This window comes from Pantherophis guttatus, chromosome 7 (assembly GCF_059756535.1).
Source record: "Pantherophis guttatus breed Tessera chromosome 7, ASM5975653v1, whole genome shotgun sequence".
Lineage (NCBI taxonomy): Eukaryota > Metazoa > Chordata > Lepidosauria > Squamata > Colubridae > Pantherophis > Pantherophis guttatus.
In genome coordinates, this window is record NC_142069.1 from 35,566,195 (window position 1) to 35,590,109 (window position 23,915).

Here is a 23,915-nt window from a genome sequence, read left to right on the forward strand (position 1 = left end):
GTAAAAGATCGTTATTCTACAAATATTTTCAAAACGCTCTCTATTGGGGAAGAATGCTGTAGGGTAAATAATTGTGGTTTTTTTTACACCAATCTTAATACATTCAACCACAAGTCATCTTTATTTCTAACTAGATATCATATCAAATTCAGACAAAGCAAAATTCAAAAGCCAAGGTGTAGCACATACTTCAGATGCATATGCTAGACTCTGGATTGCTGATAAATCATTTGCTTGTATTTGTACAAATATACAGTAATTAGGATATCAAAAAGAAATGTAACAATTGGCCTGCTCTGCTGTACAACAGGTGATGTAGTATTTATAGGGTTATTGGATGACATATTTGTTGTTGGCTACACATGTTGACAATTCCAGTGAAATTAGCAGTAGTGAACAAATTCTGGCTTATGTAACGATTTCCATGCCAATTCCAGAAAGCTGAAATCCCACATTACTACCTAGTCTATCTCACTTAATGCACCCATTTTCAGGTCTTGTGCATTTGGAACAACCCAGTTTGCAACTGGATTTAAATTATCTGACTATATTTATCAGTAGAAGGTAGCAAGAACAACCAGCACATAAATGTCTACAATTGGTAGATATGCAGTCTTTATTTATTAATCATAACTCTGGATGCTCAGATTGATACAACCTGATTTAAAAACAATGAAATTAGGGGCAGAGGCTTGTAAATACTTAAGAAAAGTAAAACAGATAGACAAATGAAATATATTAGTCACTGTGGAAATATTTTTCTCATGTTCATTTCATTATATCAAATTTACCCAAATCAGCTTTTTAACAGGCATAAAACAATGTTAATCATCTTGCTCAGAATTAAAACTATTATCCAAAGAGGTCATTTAAGTCCTTGCTAGCTGAGCTGCTGTTTACCATGCTGTTCGTTGGTTGTGTAAAGTTCTGAGGATTAAAGAAAGGATTTCCCTGTAAGCCAAAGCCAGTTTGTCCCATTACATTCATCTGTGTTCCCAAAGGACAACTGTTGGTACCCTGAGGAGGTGCAAATTGATTAAGCCATTGGTTTGTTTTCTGTTGTGACAATTGATTCATACTAACTTTGGGTTTTTGAGGCCCAAATAGACTATCTAAAGCAGACATATCAGGTTGCCTGCTTTGCTGCACAGCTGGTGATGTAGTGTTCAAAGGGCTATAAGATGGCATGTTTGCTGTTGGCAACATATTCATGTTAGCCATTCCAGTGACACCAGTATTACCAAAGAAATTCTGGCTTGTGGTAGCAATCCCCATGCCAAATCCAGAGGGCTGAAACCCCATATTAGCATTTAGTCCATTTCTCTTAGTGTTTTCAACAGATGATGAAAATCCCATTCCAATACCCACTGAAGAAAAGCTACTTGAAGAAGGAACTTTAGGTTTGCTGATGGGTTGAGTGGTCAATGAAGCTATGTTATCTCTCAGAGTATCAGTCAAGTCCTTTGCCTAAAAATACAACAGCAGACAATTAAAATTATTTTACAGCAGCATCAATTGTTATCAGTTAAATTATAAACATCAGTGAAATGATTTTATTTTAAAAACTATAGACATAGTTCTTGACTTATGACTATAATTGAGCCTACAATTTCGATGGTAAGTTGTGATGGTCATAAAGCAGGTCATCACATGTCCACACCCAATTTTATAATTGCAGTGGTCTTTAGGAAAATATGGAGGTAACAAAGCAAACACATTGTTATGGAGCATTTTGTGCCAAAACCAGGAAGTAAAGACTGGTTTCTGTCAAAAATATCATAAATTGCAGTCAAATAATTCTTGGAAGCTGTAAATGAAGGTAAGTGCTGGCTGGTTACCAAGCATCCAAAATGTGGTCATGTGACCATGGGGGAAGGGGCGAACATCAGAACTATGAACCCAGTTATAGGTAGCTTTTTCAGGGTTTGTGGTAAATTTGACTACTCATTAAACAACTGGTCATATGTCGAGGTCTACCTGCATATTATATTGTGCAACACAAAGGCAGATTTACAACATCAGCATGTATAAGTGTTTCTTTAAGTAAATGTTTAGATGATATTACATTCCAACTGAATAAAACACCCCCTCCTCTGCTCTAGCATATTTCTTGGTCTAATGTTTTAAATGTGCTATACTTACACAATGTTTCGTTTTTACTATGTGCCTCTTGAACACAGTCTAAATAACTGTGTATGTTATAGTGTGGCTGCTACTGATAGCTAGAACTCATGAATTACTGTTGGGAAACTACGGGCTCCTCATCCATTGTCTGTAAAGAAGGCTAGTATTTATAACTTTTCTTGAGAAAAGATCACTTTACCAAATGTTTACATTAAGATTAGGTGGACAACAAAGAAGGACTTTACGATCTATCTCTACTTTTAGGGGAGTTTGCTGGTATCTCAATATCAGGTAAAATCACTTTCTGAGATGTTTAAACATACCTGCTGAATTGGCTTTCTTTAATTGCTACTAAGATTTTACTGCTTCTTCATTTTCACTTATTTGCAGTCCAATATATTTATGAAATCAATCATATCAATGGACCCATACCTGTTTCACTGGTGCAATAACTGCATGAGGCTGGGGTTTAAGCGGCTGTTGATTTTTCAGTTTTTGTGCTTGCTCCTGTTCCTTTGCTAACTTCTGCTTTTCTTCAAGTGTAAGTGACCCCTTCAAAAGAACACATTTGTTTACTTTTATTGCCTGAATTATTATAACAGATTATTGGGAATAACTTCCATTTTATATAAAAGTCTATGAAAATATGGATATAAGTAAACATGATAAACATGATAAAAAGAGCCTGAGTGGAGTAGGAGGCCAATGCCTCCTACTAAGGCAGCATTTAACATCCAGCTGCCTGCAATTACTGTGAGTTCAATTCTCACCAGGCTCAAGGTCGACTCAGCCTTCCATCCTTTCTAAGGTGGGTAAATTGAGGACCCAGTTTGTGGGGGCAATAAGCTGACTTTGTATAAAATATACAAAAGAATGAAGGCTATTGCTTAACGCATTGTAAGCCGCCCTGAGTCCCCAGAGAAGGGCGGCATATAAATCAAATTAAAAAAATAATAATATAAGAATCCCTGGTTACAGGTCTGACTAACAGATATCATTGTAATTTATTAGAATTATGAACGATGCCTTGTAATATAAAAAGCATTGTTTTCAAGTTTTGAAAATTCAGTTGCACTAGGATACCAGCTACATAAGGGCTTCTGTATAACTTCCACATGGCAGCTGAAATGTGAGCCTTTCCACAAAGATAAAAGGACACTGTCTCCCCCTTTCCCAGAGGAATCCCATTATCAAGTCAGCTGCTCTTAGCCAAGAACATTGAAACAGAAAAATATTTGCCCTCTACTGGAGATGGACATTATTTGTCTGATTTTTAAAAATTTGGGAGATTGGTGCTGTGTCTTTCTCTTTAGTGGGAGTAAGAGAAGTAGAAGAATTATGACAAGATAAAAAAGTCAATGGTCTCATTCGAGATGAGCCTGCATATAGATGGGAGGTTGAATAATTGATCCTGTGGTGCAGTTGGAACAATCCGGAGCTGAACATGCTTAAAACTATAGAGATGAGAGTGGGTTTTAGGAGGAGGGTTTCTATTCTACCACCTCTTACTATATTTTGATAGCATAGTATCAGCAGTAGAATCCTTCAAATTTTGGGGGTCTATAATCTCCCAGGATTTGAAATGGACATGCAACATTAGAACCATCATTAAAAAGGGACAACAAAGAATGTTCTTCCTGCATCACCTTAGGAAGTTCAAACTGTCCCAGGAGCTGTTGATACAGTTTTACTAAGGAATTATTGAGTCTGTCATTTTTACTCTATAACTGTCTGGTTTGGTACAGCAACTAAACAGGACAGGTACAGACTCTAACAGATAGTTAGGATTGCAGAAAGAACAACTGCAACAAGCTTGCCTTCCATAGAAGATATGTATATTGCATGGATCAGAAGGCCTGAGAAAATATCTAGACCTCTCACATCCTGGGCATAACTCCTTTCAACTCCTCCCCTCAGGACACTATTATAGGCAGTTCCCTCCCCTCCTCCTGCTATCACTCTGTTGAACACCTAATTTTAAATATAATTACAGTACCCATGTTGTATGGCTGTAGAATTACTATTATCCTTCTTATCTTCTTTACTACCCCCTCTTATTGGTATCATGATAATGATGATTATTATTCTATTGCTTTGCATCTACACTCAGAGCTTCTTCACTGGAGACAAATTTCTTGTGTGTCTAAGCACACTTGGCTAAGTATTTTATTGTATTATTTGTGTAAAATATTCTAATCTGTAAAAATACTAGCTTCTTCAGATCCGCTGTCTGAAAGAAACACTAAAAGACAACAACAGCTAGGCCTGGATATAATCCAACACTTTTCAAAGTGAGAATCCTCTGTGCTTTTCTACCTTTGGTGAGATGGAATGGCCGCTGGTTGGTAAAATGAATATGATGATTGATATATGGATAGAATCTGTTCTCATCTCTCCCTCTTCTACAAAAATATTTTAGTATTTTTATAGAGTATTTGTTTATCATTTAAAACCGAGTCAATGGCGTTAAACTTAACAAAATTATTTGCTATTTCAACAGAGCCAGACTGTTTCCAAAGGACATTCACTTTATGCTTGATTTACGCTTTCAGATTCTGACTGTCTTGAATAATAATCTCCCATCTGGAAGCCAGCCTACATATCTATCACACTATTTGCCTTAAGATAAGTGACACATTGCAAAGCATCAAAAATGTGCAATAAATAGTAAATTGATGACATGATACAAGATTATTAATCCTAACTTGCAAAGACTAGTATCAGTATTCTTAGGATAACTTTGGGTTATTGGTTGTTTGCATTTATAGCATATTGAAAAAATGGGCCAAAACTGCTCAGTACTTTTGTTAGGCCAGCAGGGAATGTGCACATAGAAGAGATACAACTTAGATCACAGAGTCTGCTCTTTTTCTATCTTATTAAAAAGATATTATGTGAAAGCTATGATTAACCAAAGCCATGATGGCACAGATCAGTGCACAGATCAGTATCAATAAGCCCATCTAGTAACAACTATGGTAAAGAAAGAACTGTAGTTTAGTATGTCAGAGAAGCAAATGGTAAAGAGAAGGGTAAAATGAAATATAAGATTAGCAAATGAAATGAAATAAAATTTGTATGATATTAATATAATAGTTCTGAATAATGGTAGTCTGATCTTGTTGAGCAGAGTTGATGAATATGTTCAAGGAAAGTATATACCCTGTTTCCTTGAAAATAAGACATTCCCTGATAATAAGCCCAGGGCTTTTGAGCACATGGCAATAAGTCCAAGCGCTTATTTCATGGTTCAAAAAAATATAAAACAGGATCTTATTTTCGGGGAAACACAGTATTTAGTTAAAGTTTACCCTGTAGACAATAAAATATGGATTCTTTCCCATCTCTTTGTTTTTGGTCATGTCTTTTATACTATAACTATTAGCCCTAGATCAGACTAGGAAACCAAAGTCATACTTTTATTAGGTTACAGTAACAAAATCTTGAAAATATGAATTCACCTCCTTCCCTCTTCCCTTTATCTTTGCTAGAACTAGGGAGAGCCTTGTCTAAGACACTTGTTTGGATCAAATCTTGTCCCAAACCAAATTGCTTTTATTTGATTGTCTTGGTAGTCCTCCTGTTCTTTTTGCCCATTACAATGACCCAATAACCAGAAACCATTTTGTTTTTTAAATTGATTTATACTCAATAGACTACAGTTACCATATACAGCAAAATCTTTATTTGACGGATCAATTCTGTCTTCCTGTCTTTCTAAAAACTCCAGGTTGTTTTGCATTAAGTTAAAACCCCATCAAATAAAAAATAAATAAATAAAGCAGGCCACATAACAACATTCAAAATTAAAACTTCAAACATTTAATAAAACAGCATTGTCTTAAAAGCTTTGCATAATTCTAAAAAGGAAGTGCCAGCCACACCTCATAAGACAAGGTATTCTGAAAAAATGGGAGCCACCACAGGGAAGAAGTGTGTGCAGGACCATATCCTCTGGAATTCCCTTATATATCAACCCCTAAGTTTTCTCTCCCTGACTGCACACAGATTGGTCCTTCCTAAAGTACCCTGGAGCTAAGACAAGTATAGAGTCCTGGTGGCTCAGTAGTTAGAATGCAGTATTGCAGGATAATTTTGCTCACAATCTGGAATTTGATCCTTATGGGTCAAGGCTTACTTAGACTTCCATCCTTCCGAGGTTGATAAAATAAGGACCCAGATGATTGGGGTAATATGCTGACATTGTAAACTGCTCATAGAGTGCTGAAAAGCACTATAGAGAAGTATATAAGTATTATTCCTATTGTTTTATAGATAAAAACCAGCACTGTGAACCATATTTGAAAACCTACTGGTAACTGCAATAATTGGGGAACTGGTAGTCTATTACAATAGCATTCTCATTTGCTAATATCCTAACTGATATAGTTGCAGTTTTTAACCTATATCAGTTTCCAGGTTGTTTTCAAAGGAGGACCCATGTAGGGCATTTTACAGTAGTCTAAAAGGAGATTAATAAAGGCTTTGTTTTCTGTTGCCAGAGTTTCATAATTCAGGTAGGTCGACAATTGCTGTTTCCTATGAAGTGATTGTCCATGGTTGATGACAGATCTTTTTAAAAAACCAAGAGCCTGTGATTTAGTTATCATGTTTAAAAATGGGGGCTGGGGATAAGGCAAGTCCATTGCTTTCAAATATCTGTTAAATTGAAAATTATATTATTCACAGCAATATATGTCATTTGTGTAATGATTCATACACTTGTTTAAATATTAGAATAAATTTAACTGTCTTATCCAGATTGCTTCAGATGCAATGGATTTGTCTATAATTTTAGGGAAATCTCCAGACAGTTTTGTCAGCTATATCTGAAATCATTTAAATGGAGACACGTTAAGTGAAGGTTTCATTGCAATTGTTTTCAGTAAATTTAAAAAAATGAGCATCATATATATCTCTTCTATGCATATTCTTTATAACATTGGACTGCTTGATCTTCCTGGCCTTATCTTATATCTCATTAAATATATATAATTTATATCACTGTATCTTATAACTCCTTAGTTTGCATTAAAACTATGAAGATAACACCCAAAATGAAGAATTCTATCTGACCAATCCATCATATTGAAATCTACCAGGGATTACAGACTCAATATGCATGCACACACACACCCCTCATTATTAAAGCTTACCTTTCTTTGATTTGTCATCAATCCATTCTCTTTACAATCAGGTCCGCTAGTTAACATTCCTATATTGCTAAACGTTTTGTCCACCTGTTTGAATTAAAACAAGATTAATTTTTTTTAAAAAACAGTTACTTGAAACCAGTATTATATTCATCTAATAAACCTAGTACCAGCTGGATGCCTATATTTCAATCACTCACTCTCAGCCCAAGTGATCTCACAGGGTTGTTATTGTAGGGAAAACAGGAGGAAGAAGGAATAATATGTATGTTTGCCACCTTGAGTTACATATATACATACATACACACAGATATATACATACATACACCTTACTTGATTGCCTGTACTGCTGACTTTTGATTCTTCAAGTGGTTTCATTTGATTAGTTATATCCAAAGATCTGTAAAAAGGTAATTATAATAACTTATAGTTTCAATCTCAAAAACAACCTAGAAATACATTCCAACAGAATGTAACAGAAATACATTCCAAATGTTATCATTACAAATTAAAAATAATTTGCTTTGAGTTTCTTTTTCAACATAACAATATTAGTAATTATATTATTGTATAGAGGTCACATCAGCCTCTATATCACAGGTTAAATCAAAGCACATAAATTCACAGGTTAAATCAAAGTAATAAAATAGAATTAACACAACGGGGTCACTGTACAATAGACCACAAACAAAGGATGGCTGGAAAAAAAATCAATATTCAACCCTCCTCAGCTCTTGTCTGCCACAGCAATTTAAAAATTCATCAAAGTTGATATAGTTTTTCTTTTCTATTTTGCATGCATGCTGGAACAATTAAAATTTTTCGTCCTTCTCTTACTACCATCAGTAAGATAACTATGCATGTGTATTATTTTTATCTTTTCTCTGCATGCAGAATAATTTTGGGGGGAACTCCGGAATGCCTCCTTTGTTCCCAATACCACATGTCTATACTCAAAACAATCTCTTAAAAATAATAAAATAATATTTTCACTAATGTTATTAAGTCACTTGCATTAATAAACTATAAAATGTTACCCCATTTAAATTATATGAAATGCATATAACAGAGTATAGATTCTTCCAATTTCTCCTGTTTTTCTCATTTAACTATATAACAGTATTGAATATAAATTGAAAACACATACCTATAGTGTATTCAAATTCTATGACAGACATCATGCTCAAGGTATCTTTTAATTTAAACACACCATTGGTTCAATTCACAGATTATACTAACCCATGGTTTGTTTTAACAATGCTGAAGTCATAACTCATACATAATACAAATCCATACATTTGTGTGGCTAGGTTTGCACACCAGCTCATGAACTCAAATCAAATGATTATTGTGGTTTAACATGTACTAGTCCAGCCATTATTGAGTGTGGTTTGGTGTAGAATACTAAATTCCTATCCAGGATGATGAAGATAAAGTTCATAGTCTGCTTATATGGAAAATCTATTCCAAACTGTTCAACTGTGAAGATGAATGGCAGTTAGCTAACTTTATAGGACTGTGAAGAAGTTAAGAAAAGTATCATAAACCTCCTTGCAGTAGAATATTAATAGCCAGCTAACCTATTAGTATATACTATTAATAAAGTTTATCTAGTTCTTTAGACAGAAAAACTTAAGAGAACCAGAAAATTACCTAACAAAGCAAAAAGATAATATGAATTCATTATGACAGCATGATGTTTCACATACTTACTTTTGTTGTTCCTGCATAACATGGATTTGTTCAAGTTTGGTCTTGTGTTCAGCTTCCAATTTATTTAACATCTCTTTTATGACTGAAATAAAGGAATTAAACTAGAAGAGAAATATATTTAACATGAAGAAATATGAAAAACACCAGTCTTCTAATATAGTATATGCACCAAGAGAAATCTAACAAATTAAAATGGGCACCACAAAACCATTATGTGAGGAGCACAGTGTGACATTCAGCAATCCTATGCACACTTAATTAGAAGATATGCTGAATTCAATGACTTTATTTATATACTTACTGCAAAGTATATGTAATATAAGAACATGTGCCTTACGGGCTTTTTTATATATATATATTTCATTAAATTTATAAGGACTGTAGTGATGTTAAAGGTGTGTTGAATAGTGAAATAAATGAATCTGTATTTTTTATAGATAGATGCTGCTATGTTGTTGGTTGAGAACCTGAATATGGTGAAAAAAGAAGTATGGGAATGAAAATTAATGTACCATAGAATGCTTCTTAAAGATGGGGAAATGGATAAAAGAGAAATATTAGGATATGCAAATGCTGGTAGAAAAAAATACTGCAAGGAATGAATGTTTATAAAAGAAGTTACCATTTCTGCATATAAGCCTGTACTTCTGTCCACTTTGTTATATGGAACTGAAGCTGGAAAAAAGAATGAGGATCAAATTGCAAAACAAAAGAGGAAGGAAACAAGAAAATAATGGTTGGATGGAATTGATAAGAATCTCAAAAAGAACTGAAAAAATTCAAGAAAAAAGTAACATACTAATTAAGGTATGGATGTCATAAAAACAAGAATGGTTTGCAAGGACAGAACTGTATAGAGTCATCACAAATGTTGGTACAAACTACTGTTCGACTTCCTTCTTTTTTTCTACTAACATCTCCCTCCAATTTCTTTTTTTTTTTACTATTTCTTTTTTTCCCTGCATTTTGCAAAACACTCCTTATCCTAAAAGGGAATAGGGTGATGGGTACACATGCATATATGTGTACACAACACTGCAGTATTAAGGTCTAAAATAGTACCATCTTAAAATAATACAAAATAACAAATGGCCTTGTGAAACTGTCCCCAAAGTACACTTAAATTATTTTCTGTACTTAACATGATCTATGCATGTAAATGTTTTATATTTATATATTTATAAATTTATATATTTCATGGGAAGGAAGAACATTCCGAATAGATTCTATAGAAAAAGCTCAAGACTTTGCCGACCAACACCTAGGATATGAAGGAGAACAGGAAAGCAGAGAAAGTAGAGAAGAACAAGAAATAATTCAAACACATTTGTACCCAATGTTTTTTTCTCTCAGTCTATGTGTATGTGTGGGTCTCAAGCAGCTCTTTTAACATTCCCCTAGACAATTGCCCCTTCCAAAAGCCCTCAGGCAAATAAATTTAATGCTATTACTCAATAATGGGATAAAACAGTTCAGTACACTTGGATCCTGAAACTTTATTAGTGATTTAAATATTAGGACATGGAAATGAAGTTTGCAGAAACTGATATATTTCTCGTCAAGTTTTCCATAAAAAGTGGATTTAAGTAAGGACAGGGATGGAGGCAAGGGTTTGTTGTTTTGTGATTAACAGTTCTAGTCTCTTGATCACAATAGATAATTTTTGTCAGTGATCACAACTTTGGAGGATATAAAGCAATATTTCACAGCCTTATTCCTATGCTTTGTGCTCTTTATAAGCTTTCTTTCACATGTTTGGAAAATGTTGGAAATCTAATCAGGTCACTGTACTTTCTGTAATATTGTTGCCAATTGAGCAAAAGCGAAATAAAGAAATAAAATAAATGAATGTTTTATTAATTAAAACGTTTGAATCCTCACATTATTTTACTGAAATTGTCCAGATTTATTTGCTAGCAATACACTTTTCATTCAAATCACCAACCCCCTCCAGTTTGCAGCTTCTTTTTTATAAACACCATTGTATTTGTATTTCCTTAGTGAGATCAAAATATATTCATGGGCATTTGCAGGGAGGGAACAAATGAATGCCATCCCATGATGGAGCCACTACAACTTAAGACACAGGTGTCAAACTCGCGTCGTCACGGTGGCGTCATGTGATGTATCGGGATTCCCCCCCGTTTGCTAAACCGGGCTTGGCCAGCGTACGACACATCCGGCCTGGGAGCCGCGAGTTTGACAGCCCTGACTTAAGATTTGCATCAGACATCAGCTTGCAAGTATACAAGGGCAATACTGATGTCACTGTATATTGTCTCTTTGGCATAATTGTACTTCATTGTAGAGACTATACATATTACCTATGCTGAAAGTTATTTTTATAATTTCCACCATCTCAAAAAACCAAAACAACTCAACTGGTGCAAGTTAAGTGTGAACTTTTCTTTAAAGAAGGCTCCAAATTGGAAAGTCTGCTCCTTCACCAAAAGAAATCATGGGATGAAATCAAAAGCAATTCAATCCCCTGTCTTTTGCAGAATTGCATTCAAAATAGCTTTAATGCAACATAGTGAAATATAAAATGAACATCTCATCTGTGACTCAAGTTTGGATTCTTTATGAATAACTCCAATATTACATTTTTATGCTGAAAACATATGATTGATCATCTCACCTGATTTAGATTAAGATTGTTCTCAATGCTAAGAGGAATCAGATGTGGGAGCACTTTTCCTGCAAGTTGTTCTTTTGTAATTCCCAGCTTTTTGTGACTAAATGTACATTTGTAAATGCCTGTTATGAAACATTAATGGTTAAGCTATTTATCTTGTTATAATGAATCACAATCATTATATTTTACTCTGAGCACAAGACTAATTTCAATTAAATGGAAACTTTCATTGCAGTTTATATATATAGTTGCATACAAACATATCAATAAACCCCAGTCAGTCTACATGCTTCAAAAGAAAAGAAACTGATATATAACATAAAGAACTATTAAAAAAAAAGAATGAGTGCATACCTATTATTTATCTGCAGTTGCTTACAAAATCAAATAATACTGTATTGAATATGACAAGAACAAAAATTTGGCACACTTCCAAATTAATCACATTAAAGTTGTTAATAAGGCCCCAAAAGATGGTGACTCACTTGCTACAATTACCTAGGTAAAGATGAATACTCTGACACTTTTAACGTCTCAGGTTGTGGGTGTCCTATTTATTTTCAGCCACCATGATCTCCTCTAGACATCTGTCTGCCTATTTGAGAATGAAGATAATTTATGTTTATAAAGCAGGGGAAATCTGTTAAAAAGAAATCTCTAAACACTTTCTGCTAGCCATTTCAGTTGCAAGAAGTGTTATTAAGAAACAGAAGCTACTGTAGTTATTGAAGTCAAGGCAAGGAAGACCAAGAAAAATCTCTGCTAGAGCTGTTCCCAAACTGGTAAGATCTAGAAAAATGGAACTCACAGATCACTATAAAAAAACAACTGAAAAGTTTGGCTAATTCTAGAGTAACTGACTAGAGCTTTTGCTTACATAACAAAGATCTATGTGTTCAAACAGATTTGTTAAAATTGGGACTTCCTATTTGGTGCTGGCATTCAGTAATTTAGTAGATTTAGATTATTCCAGGGGCTTTGAATTGTTTCAGTGCATTGTAAAATTGCCAATGTCAAAAATGACACTGGAGCCCAGTTTGCTAATTCTTCTGGGCCAGAGACTGGTTTCTTAAACTATCACTAAACTGAGTTCCGAAGTACAGTATTTGGCCATATCTCTGAGTCAGAATGTAGAGAAGTGTCTTTTGGAATAGCAAAGACTACAAAGTACTAGAATCCTTTGGGGTTTTATAATCAGTGAAGAAAATGAAGCTGGTAACAATCAATCATAAAGAACTTGCAGAAAAGTAAGACAAAGACTTTAACATGTACTTTGCAGTTCCCAGACTGGAATGTTACTGAAAATCTGCAAGGAAATAATCCATTGTATATAACAAGACCTTCCTGAACCAGTAGACGTCTTCAAGAAAGAGTGGAAAATCTTCCAGAAAGAAAAAATAGAAAGCTGGCTAGAGGGAATTTTGAAAGTTTTTCTGCCTGCCAAATGAGATATTACAAAATACTGACTGAAAGAGCAAAAAATGGTGGCAAAAAACCGGAAGGACCTTTTTATTAAAAGACATCAGATGATTTTGTGCACTGATTGATGTAGGATTTAAATCGTGGTGAAACAGAAAGTTTTGGGGGGGGGGGGTAGACTGGTTATGCTAATACAGGTTAAAAGTGAGACAGATACCCAGATAATTTTGAATCTGTAAACAACTGCATATAAACAGAAGATAGTATAAGACAGAGATTGGTGTTAGCTTCTGTTCATTCAGTGATTCATTGAAACTTAAATTTGAGCAGGGCTGACAAAACTGTTGCATGCAATTATAAATGTATAAACATGTTTTATATTTCTTTTAATTTGAGGGGATAGGGAAACAAGATGTTGAAGTTGATTATTTTTTCAACTAGATATAATAACATGTTCCTGGGTAGTTAATATATGTTGATACAGAGTTTGAACTTAAAAGAAAATATTGGGAAACTAAACAAGTTATATACCTCTGAGCCATATTATAAACATATTGTTTTTGAATCAGTACACCGAAAGTACTGTAGAGGAATTACAGTAAAGAACACAAAAAATAAAAAAGAATATTACCTAAGATTCCCATAAGGACTGCAGGTTCTTTGGAAGGAATTTGTTGCAAAAAAGGCAGAATATCATCAAGAACAAACCACTTATCCAAGTATTCCAAAATTTTTCCCAAGCAGACTAAGGAATTTACACGCACCTAATAAAAATATAAACAAATCCTCTGAACGTTTATCAAAGGTGATTTAGAATGAAATTTCATAAACAAGCTATTTAATAACTTAAAACCTACATATACTGTACATGGGATGCAATTCCTATATTTCCTTTCCAGACTTAAAACGGTGTGGGTTTATGTACAGAGACAACTTATTCTTACATGGGAAGTTTCAAAAACAATCTAATTTTAACAATCTGTTGCATGCAAAATATAATAAAAATTCTGCAGTATTTTTAAAAAATCAGACAGTCTACCTATTACCTAACATGAAGTAGGCAAATTCATTTGTTAATTAAATTGTCTTATTGTGGGGCTGTTCTAGGAGGTTACAAAAATAAAAAGGAAGAAATAAAGAGTGTAAACAAACTACAAGTAAAATAACAGAATAAATAAATAATGAAAAAACAAGAATTTATCAATGTAAGAAAAAAATGGATGGGTGGACAGAAGAGAGCAAGGGAGAGAAGTGGAGTCTGCCATCAAACCAGCAGCCATTTCAACAACAACAATAATAATGCTTATTTATAAAATGCATATGCTATACAGACCTTAATGGCTCAAGATGACTTACAAAAATACAAAACTGTGCTAAATTGGATTTAAATCCAAAGTGAAATGGATCATAACAATCAATTTCATTTAACAACTGCGGTAGCTGTAAAGCTGCTGTTTTGTTAATCAGCTTACCTAAATATACCATTTGATATCAGCTGATAGTTGTTAAAATTAGTCCAAATATAGTTTATTAAGCAGGGATCTCATCTCTGCTTTTTTAAAGTTTGGGAAATTCTGCCTGATGGGCAAAACATTAATAGTTTGGATGATCATTGATAGGATAGATCTTTGGAAATTTTTAGAAGCCAAGTCAGGATTCAATATGCAGGTAATGATGTGAACAAATATAAAAACAATATCCACTTTCTTCAAGAGACTAATTATGAAACTGACTCAGACAAATGTTATTAAATGGTACAGAAGACACATTAAGGTACAGCTCAGTGGTGAAATCTAAAATTTGTTACTACTGGTTCTGTGGTCGTGGCTTGGTGGCGGGGTAATGTGACTGGGTGGGCGTGACCATTTTTTTTTTTACTTTTAAAACCATTTTTTCTACAACCTCTTCGGCGAAGAGGTGATAAAAAAATGCTTTCAAAAGGCTCTGACGATTGCAGCTGAGTTGCCTGATCATCAGAGGATTTTTAAAAAACCCTCTGCCGATCAGGCAACTCAGCTGGGATCGTCAGAGCTTGGATCGTCAGAGGCATTTAAAAGAAAAAGTTTTTTTCTTTTAAATGGCTCTGACAATCCAAGCTGAGTTGCCTTGATTGGCAGAGGCTTTTTAAAAAACCTCTGACGATCAGGCAACTCAGCTTGGATTGTCAGAGCCATTTAAAAGAAAAAAAGCCTCTGATGATCGTGCAGCTCAGCTGGGCATGGAGGGGCAGGGATTTTTGCTACCAGTTCTCTGAACCACCCGCCTCCATCGCTACCGGATCGGGCGATCCGGTCTGAACCGGGAGTATTTCACCCCTGGTACAGCTTCAAGTGACATCTGAAGAAACATGAATTTAAGTAATTTTGTTCTTTAAGAACTATCATAATAAAGCTTAGACAAATCCTCATGCAGCCAAAAGTACTGAAGATCAAATCACCCAATAATTTTAAATAATTCCCTTGGATGATTTCCTGCAGATACAGTTAGGGATAAGACCAATGCCTCTGCTCCCTCAGTGCTACAAAATAAAGCTTATATGGATGCTACATTGTATTCAGAATAACAGAGTCAGAAGGGATCTGGGAGATCTTTTAGTCCAACTCCCTGCTCAAGCAGGAGACCTATATCATTTTAGACAAATGGTTGTCCAATCTCTTCTTAAAAACCTCCAGTGATGGAACTGTCTCACTACTATAACTACAATCATCCTAGAGCAGGGGTCCCCGGCCCCCAGTCACCGGGCGGTGGCATGCCAGAAACCATGCCCCATCCATGGGATGCAGGCAGCACATGAAACCAGACTCCCTCTGGTCTGCCAACCACTTCCAACCATGGAAGTGGTTGTGGTGCCCAAAAGCTTGGGGGCCAGTGTCCTAGAGGTCTGTTCTTGTTATTTCATCCCTTGTATCTTTTGTTATTAGTATACAAATGAGGTAGCAGATACTAAAAAGCCAGTGCACTAAGCACTTGGGAAATGTCCACTAAAACATGTCCAACTAGTACAACGGTATCCATCAACCTCTGGAATAGATTAATCTAATTTGATTCCAACACCAGGAGGAAGAAATATGTTGTCGTAGTCCATTAATATATCTTACCTATCCACTGAATTAGAATTACTAGTAATCAGGAAGTAAAATACAACCTAGATATCAGCTACTTAAAGCTTTTAATTTTAAATCAGTAGAGCAGCTGATGAATGAAATAGAGAAATGGATGTAAATTTAATAATATAATAATCAAGTAAAGATAAGTTTAAAGATAAATGGGAAAATTTAATTTATGATCAAACCTTAATCTTTCCTTAGAAAGGCATAGGACTCTACAGTTCAAATTTTGTAGGAAGTAACCATGTTCTGATAATTAATCACTTTAGCCCTGAGCAATGTTTGTGTGAAAAAGAAATTTAAATTTAGTCATTGAAATTGTTACATTGATAATTCCAGCAATCCTTAAATTGCTAAATTCTGCTTAACATTTTATACAGAATTTCCTCATATGTAGATATCTAATGCAATTTGAAAAAAATCTCAACATCTGTTTGTTTAATACATATCTGTGTATACCAATTCCAATATGTGAACATTCAGTGGAAATTGAAAAATTCAGGAATACAATAATATGGTTATGTGAAGGGTCCCTATGCTATTAGAAATTCTATATAATTGAGACTGCTTTGTATGGAGAATCTAAAACGTAGTTCTTTTTGGAAATGGGGGCATAATGATGTAAGGGTGAGACTAAGTAGTAAGCTCCCATTTCACTCTTCAAATATTAGCTATATACAATCAAAACAATTTTGGGCAAAAATACAAAAAAAAAAAAAAAACCCTACCCCCACTAGAAATCAAGTAATATTTTTCAAACTAAAAAAAAGCAAAATACAAACAATTATAAAGAAGTTTGTTTTAAAACTTACAGCAAGAGATGAAGTTTGTAAACATGCATTTTTAATTCTTGGTATCAATGAATTTTTCATTGACGGATAGTCTATAAGGTTGGCAAATGTGGGAATTATATTTAAACAGAGTTCCTGCAAATAAAAAGACCACAATCGTCATATAAAAATTGAATAAGGTTAGAGTTAACTTTTTAAAAAATGTAATTTTCAAGCCATTGTTTTTAATTTCTGTTCACACTAAATGATAAATATTTTAAGACAAAATTTATACCTAGGTCAAAGATAGGATGAAGGATGGAGTGTGGGAAGCACAGTTGTGTAAAACATTTTGAGGCTGGATCACTCTCACCTTACCCGAATCACAAACTTAATTTGGAGCTCTATTCATTCACAAAATAAGCTGGTACTGAAATGGGACCATTCCAATTGTGAATGTTCAGAATGACCTGCTTTTAAGCCAAATGCTTCCATTAAAGTTGTAACGGTATGCCCTGACTTTGGAATGCTTTTGTGAAACTAGAACAGAGAGCATTTGAAAGCCAGAATGATACATTTAGGATCAGAACTTTTTAACCTCGAAACATTTTATACACTTCTAGAGAAAAGAATATTTATTTGTTCATCCTTCCTTTTGACCTGAAAAACTATCAGTTCATATAGTTAACGTTGTAAGAAAAAGTGATATTCCAAAATTAAAGAAATGGAAAAATTAAAAATTTATCATACTGCTTTTTAAATATTTTTACTACTTTGTAAGACCTTGTTCTAAAGACTGATAGAAACAAATACAAGAAATAAAGATAGGATAACAGCATCTTTCAAAGATCGCAAATACATTTCAGTTATAACAAAAGTTGAACAAAATATATGATTGTCAGACCTGTATTTGAATTGATGGTGCTTCTAAGGCTCTATAAACCATTGGCAGAACACTGTTCTTTATTTCATCTGGAGGTGTTTTGGTTAGCAGTAGATCCATTTTTTGAAGAAATATCAAGAGAATCTGTTTATGAAATGTAAATTTTTAAAAATTACTTTCACTTATTTTGTTAATCAGACTAATATTTCAGAATAACTTTCAGTGTAACATTTGGTACCAATCTGTATTGAAATGTCAGTATATATAGCAAATATATTCACTTACCATGTTGCTAGCCTGGAAGCATGGAAAACAAGAACATCGATTTTAAAATAGAAATTACCAGTACGTACTTATTGGAATGTGGAGCAGAATGCAGTAAATCCACAAAATGCAATATACTAGACTTAGAAACTAAGTCTGCTCACCTGGCAGAAATCTATTCCAGGGAATTCCATCTAGGATTCTGAAATAAACTATGGCTGGAACTTTATAGACTGAATACATTTTTTGAAGGTACAACAGTTCTATCTTTTCTTTTCAGCATGTCAGTGTAATCTGACTTTAAGGCACACATTTTTGTCAATATTTAATGGGAAATACAAAATGTTCAATAAAGGAAACAAGACTAATGTTTAAGATATAAATGTACCTGGATTGGTTCCTGTTGTCTAAAGACAGGGCTGAGGTCAGGTAGAATTAGTTTAATGTATTCTTCTTTGGTACATTCCTCCGCAATGAGCAGAACATTAGGCAGAACAAAAGGTACCATGTCTGGATTTACAAATTCAGATGTTAAGCAAGGCAAAATTCTTTGCACTATAACACGCTGAAAGAAAATAGATACCTTACTTTTCAAAGATATAATAAGATTTTTATAATTAACCTTAAATATTACAAATAAAAATGCAGCATTTTCAAAAATAATTTTATAACTGGTGCATCCTAGAACTCTTTTTTGTAAAACATGTGAAACCAGCAACATTTATCAATCCCAAAAGGAAATCATTAGAATGCACATTTCGTTTACAATATACAGCATTGTGCAAGCATTTATTAAGATATTTGGAAGTTGCTAACCTTAGGTAGTTTTGGTAAAACTTTTGGCAGCCCTTTGAAAAACTGTGATTTTTGAAGATTATCCCTTTGGAATAAAGAATCAAAGTATTGTAATGTCATGGCCCCAACATCATCAAAGAATGGTATCTAAAAAAAGATAAGAAAGGATTATTTAGATGATAAATAGCTTATACATTTGGCTTATCAAAAGTACAATAGCATTTCATTTTAATTAAGATTAATAGGTTATTTTATGAATTGTCTTGAGTGTCTGGGAGTAGGACAGAATACAATTTAATAACAAATAAATGAAATAAAAATTAAAAAATGAAGATAAAAATCGAACATCAAACAGACATTTTTCTTGATGTATTTCGTAAGTATCACTTATTTCTAACAATCTACGGACAGTCTCTAAAAAGATATTCTGGCAAAAAAAAAAAGAAATTCTAGGGAATTACTGAGCACTAGCTCTGCTAATAAGAGAAATGTAATCACTTACATTTCCCATAATCCCATAAACCAGGGTATTTTAACAAAACATTTTAAAACTCTATATTTATTGTTTGTTATAACAATTGAAGACTTATGTTCTGCAGTTACTCACTTTAGTCATTTGGTCTGCATCTGGTCTGACTGCAGGAGTGACATTTAACAACAGTTTCACATGTTCACGGACATCGTCTGGGATGTTCTGAAGATTACTGGAATTCAACCGACTAAGCTGTACAGAACACATGCCATCCATCATTAACAACAACAAAAAAATTCCTGCCTGTAATATGTGTATTATATAAAAATCTTTCGGTTTAGAATTTTACCATATACATTTTCATGCTCACAAATCAAGTCTAATATCTGAAATCAGCCATTATAAATCAATACAGGCAGTCCTTGAGATACAACCATAATGGAGCCTGCCCATTACAGTTGCATGTCAGTGACCTTTAAGCAAAATAGCCCCACTAAACCATCCCACTCCTGGCAAATAAATGGGGAAGAAATGGAGGTAGTGATAGATTTTATTTTCCTGGGCTCCAAGATCAACAGAGATGGGGACTGCAGCCAAGAAATTAAAAGCTGCTTGCTCCTGGGGAGGAAAGCTATGGCAAATCTAGGCATATTAAAAAGCAGAGACTTCACCCTGCCAACAAAAGTGTGTATAGTCAAGGCTATGGTTTTCCCAGTTTGCAATGTATGGCTGTGAAAGTTGGACCATAAGAAAGGCTGAGCGCCAAAGAATTGAGGCCTTTGAACTCTGGTGCTGGAGAAGACTCCTGCGAGTCCCTTGGACTGCAAGGTGATCAAACCAGTCAGTCTTAGAGGAGATCAACCCTGATTGCTCTTTAGAAGGCCAGATCCTGAAGATGAAACTCAAATACTTTGGCCACCTAATGAGAAGGAAGGACTCACTGGAGAAGAGCCTAATGCTGGGAAAGATTGAGGGCAAAAGAAGAAGGGGACGACAGAGAATGAGGTGGCTGGATGGAGTCACTGAAGCAGCTGGTGTGAGCTTAAATAGACTACGGGGGATGGTAGAGGACAGGAAGGCCTGGAGGAACGTTGTCCATGGGGTCACGATGGGTCGGACAAAACTTCGCAACTAATAACAACAAACCATCCCACTCCCTTGTCTCCCTGATGCAGCTATTAAACAAAGCTGAAGGTGTTAAATGGAGCACATGGTGCCTCAGGTGGAGGAGATTCTGGGAGGCCTCTGCAGGCCCACGATCATCTGGTCCATACCTCCCATGGCTACCCAAACCCCCTGAAGCAACACATATTTGGCTTCTCATCCCATGGGGTTCCCACAGTCCTTCAGCGTTCTTCCCACCCAGCAAGCAAGCGAAATCAAGCCAGCTGGAACTTGCAAGCTTCCTGCGGCCTTCCCACCCAGCAAAGACGTGGAGATCGGGCTGAACAGGGTTTTCAATCTCCAACATGCAAGGGGAGATTAATCCATCCAGAGCTTGCAAACCTCAATTGAACAATGGGAGATCCGACCCAAGGACTCTTGTTTGCTCAGCAAGTGCAGGACTCTTGTTTGCTCAGCAGTGCCCAACTTACCTTTTTGTTTTTTGCACCTTCAGAAAGAGACACCTGGCCCAATATAGCATCAGTTTCTTACAACCCCAGACTCATGGCAAACTCCTGCTATTTTGCAACAGGTTCTATTCTCACAATACTTAGAGTTTTGTTTTAAGGAGGCTCCACTTTTTAAGGAGACTCCATTTGTTTGTGGAATTTATGAAGCCTCCTTAAAAAGGAACTCCTTACAGATTTGCAAGAATAACACCTGCTTTGCCAGGAGACTAAATCAGTAAGAAAGCTGATCCTTTATTGGGCTGGGTGCCTCTCTCAGAAGCTGCAAAAAAACCCAGAAAGGTGAGTATTGCTGGGCTGTGAAGCATGCTGACTCCTGAAAGTCCTTGAGTGGGAAGGAAGCTATCAAGCACCAGACAGCTGATCTCCTCTTGCTTGCTGAATGAGAAGGCCGCTAGTGATAGCTTGCAAGCTCCAGCTGACTTGCATCCACTTACAGCCAGACTGATTTCCCTTGGATGAATGAGTGGCTGAAGGAATCCAGTAGGGTGGATGAATGCTGCACCATCCCTGCTTTCAGCCATAAGGGCAAATGACTGCAAGAGTGCTGTAGCCATTGTAACTTTGAAACCAGGTTGTAAGTAACTTTTGGGGAGTCTGTTGTAATTTCAAAAGGTTGCTAAGCAACCAGTCATAAGTTGAGGACTACCTGTATTTGAAAATACGTATTAATAGATTTAAATGTACCTGATCCAGCTGTCTGCTGAAGCTTTTATATATATCTTGTTTGTTGACCTCAAAAATTGGCTTCCCATTATTAAATATAGCATATATAATTGCCCCTAGAGAATACATGTCACTAGCTGTTTCACAGCTTACTGAAAGGATGTATTCTGGTGCCAAATACTGAGGATTTGGAAGACACAAAGATGGTAAATTTGGATCCCATTCTTTAGAAGAGAATTTGAGCTGCAATAAGAAGTGTAATCAAGTCATATATTTTGAAACGATAAAATTTAAATCAAATTTACTCTAGCCAAGTAATATTAACATTCAAAAATACTACCTTAACTACTTATCTATATTTTTAATAGATATATTCCCATTTTAAGTGAAATTCATTTAATTGTTTGACACACATTTTTAATATTACGTGAAAAAAGCAAACCTTTTCTTCATAAGAACATATAACATATATAGTACTGTTTCCCCCAAAATAAGATATCCCCTGATAATAAGCCCAATCAGGCTTTTGAGCGCATGGCAGTAAGGCCAAGCACTTATTTCAGGGTTCAAAAAAATATAAGACAGGGTCTTATTTTCGGGGAAACACGGTAAATATACCATCATGCTTAATTTTAGGGTTGTTAGATACCTAATGGATGAGGGATAATAAGCTTCAACCATGGCAAGATCAAGTTGCTGGGAATTTTAAGGCCCCCTTACTCTGGGGATTTTCCATCCTTAACTCTGTATGGGGATGTATTTGAGAATCCTTTTGAACTCTCAGGTCCCACTTGAAGAACAAGTGACAGCCATGGCCAGTGGGGCTTTTGCACAGGTTTGCCTTGTACGTCAATTGTGGCCATTTCTGGATTAGAAGACCCTGCTTATAGTGACTCAAGCCTTACTCACTTCCCAACTGGATTATTGAATGCATTCTATATGCCTTTGAAAAATACACAGAAGCTGCAACTGGTCCAGGATGTAGTGGTGCAAGTAGTGTTTGGTATTTCCTGTTATGACTATAATACCAGTGTTCTATGAGCTGCCCTGGCAGAAGACTGCCATTATCTATAAAACCTCCATGGCACATGACAGGCAATCTGTAGGACTGTCTTCAATTTTTTTTTTGACTCACCAGATCTAGTAGACAGATAGTCAGATTTGCTCCATGTCCTATCAAACAATGCCATCTTGCAATAGTGGTGAATATCTGTGATCTTGTTGGACCCCGACTCTCTTAGCCTTTCACCAACCAATGAAAACCTGGCAGTTTCCCCAGGCATTTTGGGTAGATGAGTTGTTACTACTGATTGTGACTGAGGCTATTGTTTATCCTTGGGCACTAGGCAATTGTTTGCAGTAGGGTTTTGTGTTTTTATTTTATAAACTATCCAAGTCATTTTTGTGAGTTGGTGACTATATAAATAATATAAAATAAATAAATAATTCACTAGCCTGTCCTCCATAACCTCCTCAAAAATCCATAAAATCTTAATTTATACTAAAAAGTACAAACCACAAATCTTATACAAAATTATCTATGATAATATCATGTGTTTGTCTATCTGGTAAAGTAAAGGAACTATTGTGTATTGACACATTGTAAACTTTTAAAAATTTAAAATCAGCTAAGTATTAGACTCTTAGTTTTTCAGCTGGGCTTCATTTAAGAAAAATAACACATTAAGCAATTTATTACCTCTTGTTCAGATGGATTTATTGATTGAATGCAGAAGTCAAATCCCATAATTTTCCATGCACCACTTTTATTCAAAATTATGTTTTCAGGAGTAAGGTTGCCATGGACCATTTTCACGCTGCTGTGTAGAAATGACAAGCCTTCTGAAACCTGTTGGGAAGGACAAGTTATATTATTTATTTATTTATTTATTTATTATTTGGGCTTGTATGCCGCCCTCTCTCCAAAGGACTCAGGGCGGCTCACAACAATAAATACACAAATTCAATTATAAAATATAACAAATATAAGAACCCGTTAAAATCACATTTAAAATCCCTTCAGTCCAATCTGGCCAGGCCAAATAGCCATGTTTTAAGATCACGGCGGAAGGAGCGAAGGTCAGGAGCCACCCGGAGCTCCAGGGGGAGCCGATTCCACAGAGTAGGTGCACCCACAGAGAAGGCCCGCTCCCTGGGAGTCACCAGTCTACACTCTCTGGCCGACGGGACCCCATGTAGGGCTTTATAGGTAATTACCAGCACCTTGAATCTCACCCGGAGAGCAACCGGTAGCCAATGCAGGTCCTGCAGGAGGGGTGTAAC

At 35.3% G+C, this 23,915-nt stretch overlaps 1 protein-coding gene across 2 annotated transcripts in view; it reads right to left on the reverse strand.

The window, feature by feature from the left end:
* Positions 1 to 593: 593 nt before the first annotated feature.
* SCYL2 (SCY1 like pseudokinase 2) overlaps positions 594 to 23,915 on the reverse strand; it is a 36,492-nt gene continuing 13,170 nt past the window's right edge. The window contains exons 5-19 of one of the 2 annotated variants that reach the window (XM_034403381.3): positions 23,332 to 23,481; positions 21,654 to 21,875; positions 19,471 to 19,587; positions 18,885 to 19,010; positions 18,457 to 18,633; positions 18,090 to 18,101; positions 17,826 to 17,948; positions 16,964 to 17,077; positions 13,676 to 13,808; positions 11,629 to 11,747; positions 8,991 to 9,091; positions 7,611 to 7,677; positions 7,281 to 7,364; positions 2,557 to 2,676; positions 594 to 1,467 (exon numbers count right to left, since the gene is read on the reverse strand). In XM_034403381.3, the coding sequence (XP_034259272.1) occupies positions 853 to 1,467; positions 2,557 to 2,676; positions 7,281 to 7,364; positions 7,611 to 7,677; positions 8,991 to 9,091; positions 11,629 to 11,747; positions 13,676 to 13,808; positions 16,964 to 17,077; positions 17,826 to 17,948; positions 18,090 to 18,101; positions 18,457 to 18,633; positions 18,885 to 19,010; positions 19,471 to 19,587; positions 21,654 to 21,875; positions 23,332 to 23,481 (2,280 nt within the window). In that variant the 3' untranslated portion in view covers positions 594 to 852. The remainder of the gene's footprint in view (positions 1,468 to 2,556; positions 2,677 to 7,280; positions 7,365 to 7,610; positions 7,678 to 8,990; positions 9,092 to 11,628; positions 11,748 to 13,675; positions 13,809 to 16,963; positions 17,078 to 17,825; positions 17,949 to 18,089; positions 18,102 to 18,456; positions 18,634 to 18,884; positions 19,011 to 19,470; positions 19,588 to 21,653; positions 21,876 to 23,331; positions 23,482 to 23,915) is intronic. The other variant, XM_034403382.3, reaches the window with a different exon arrangement.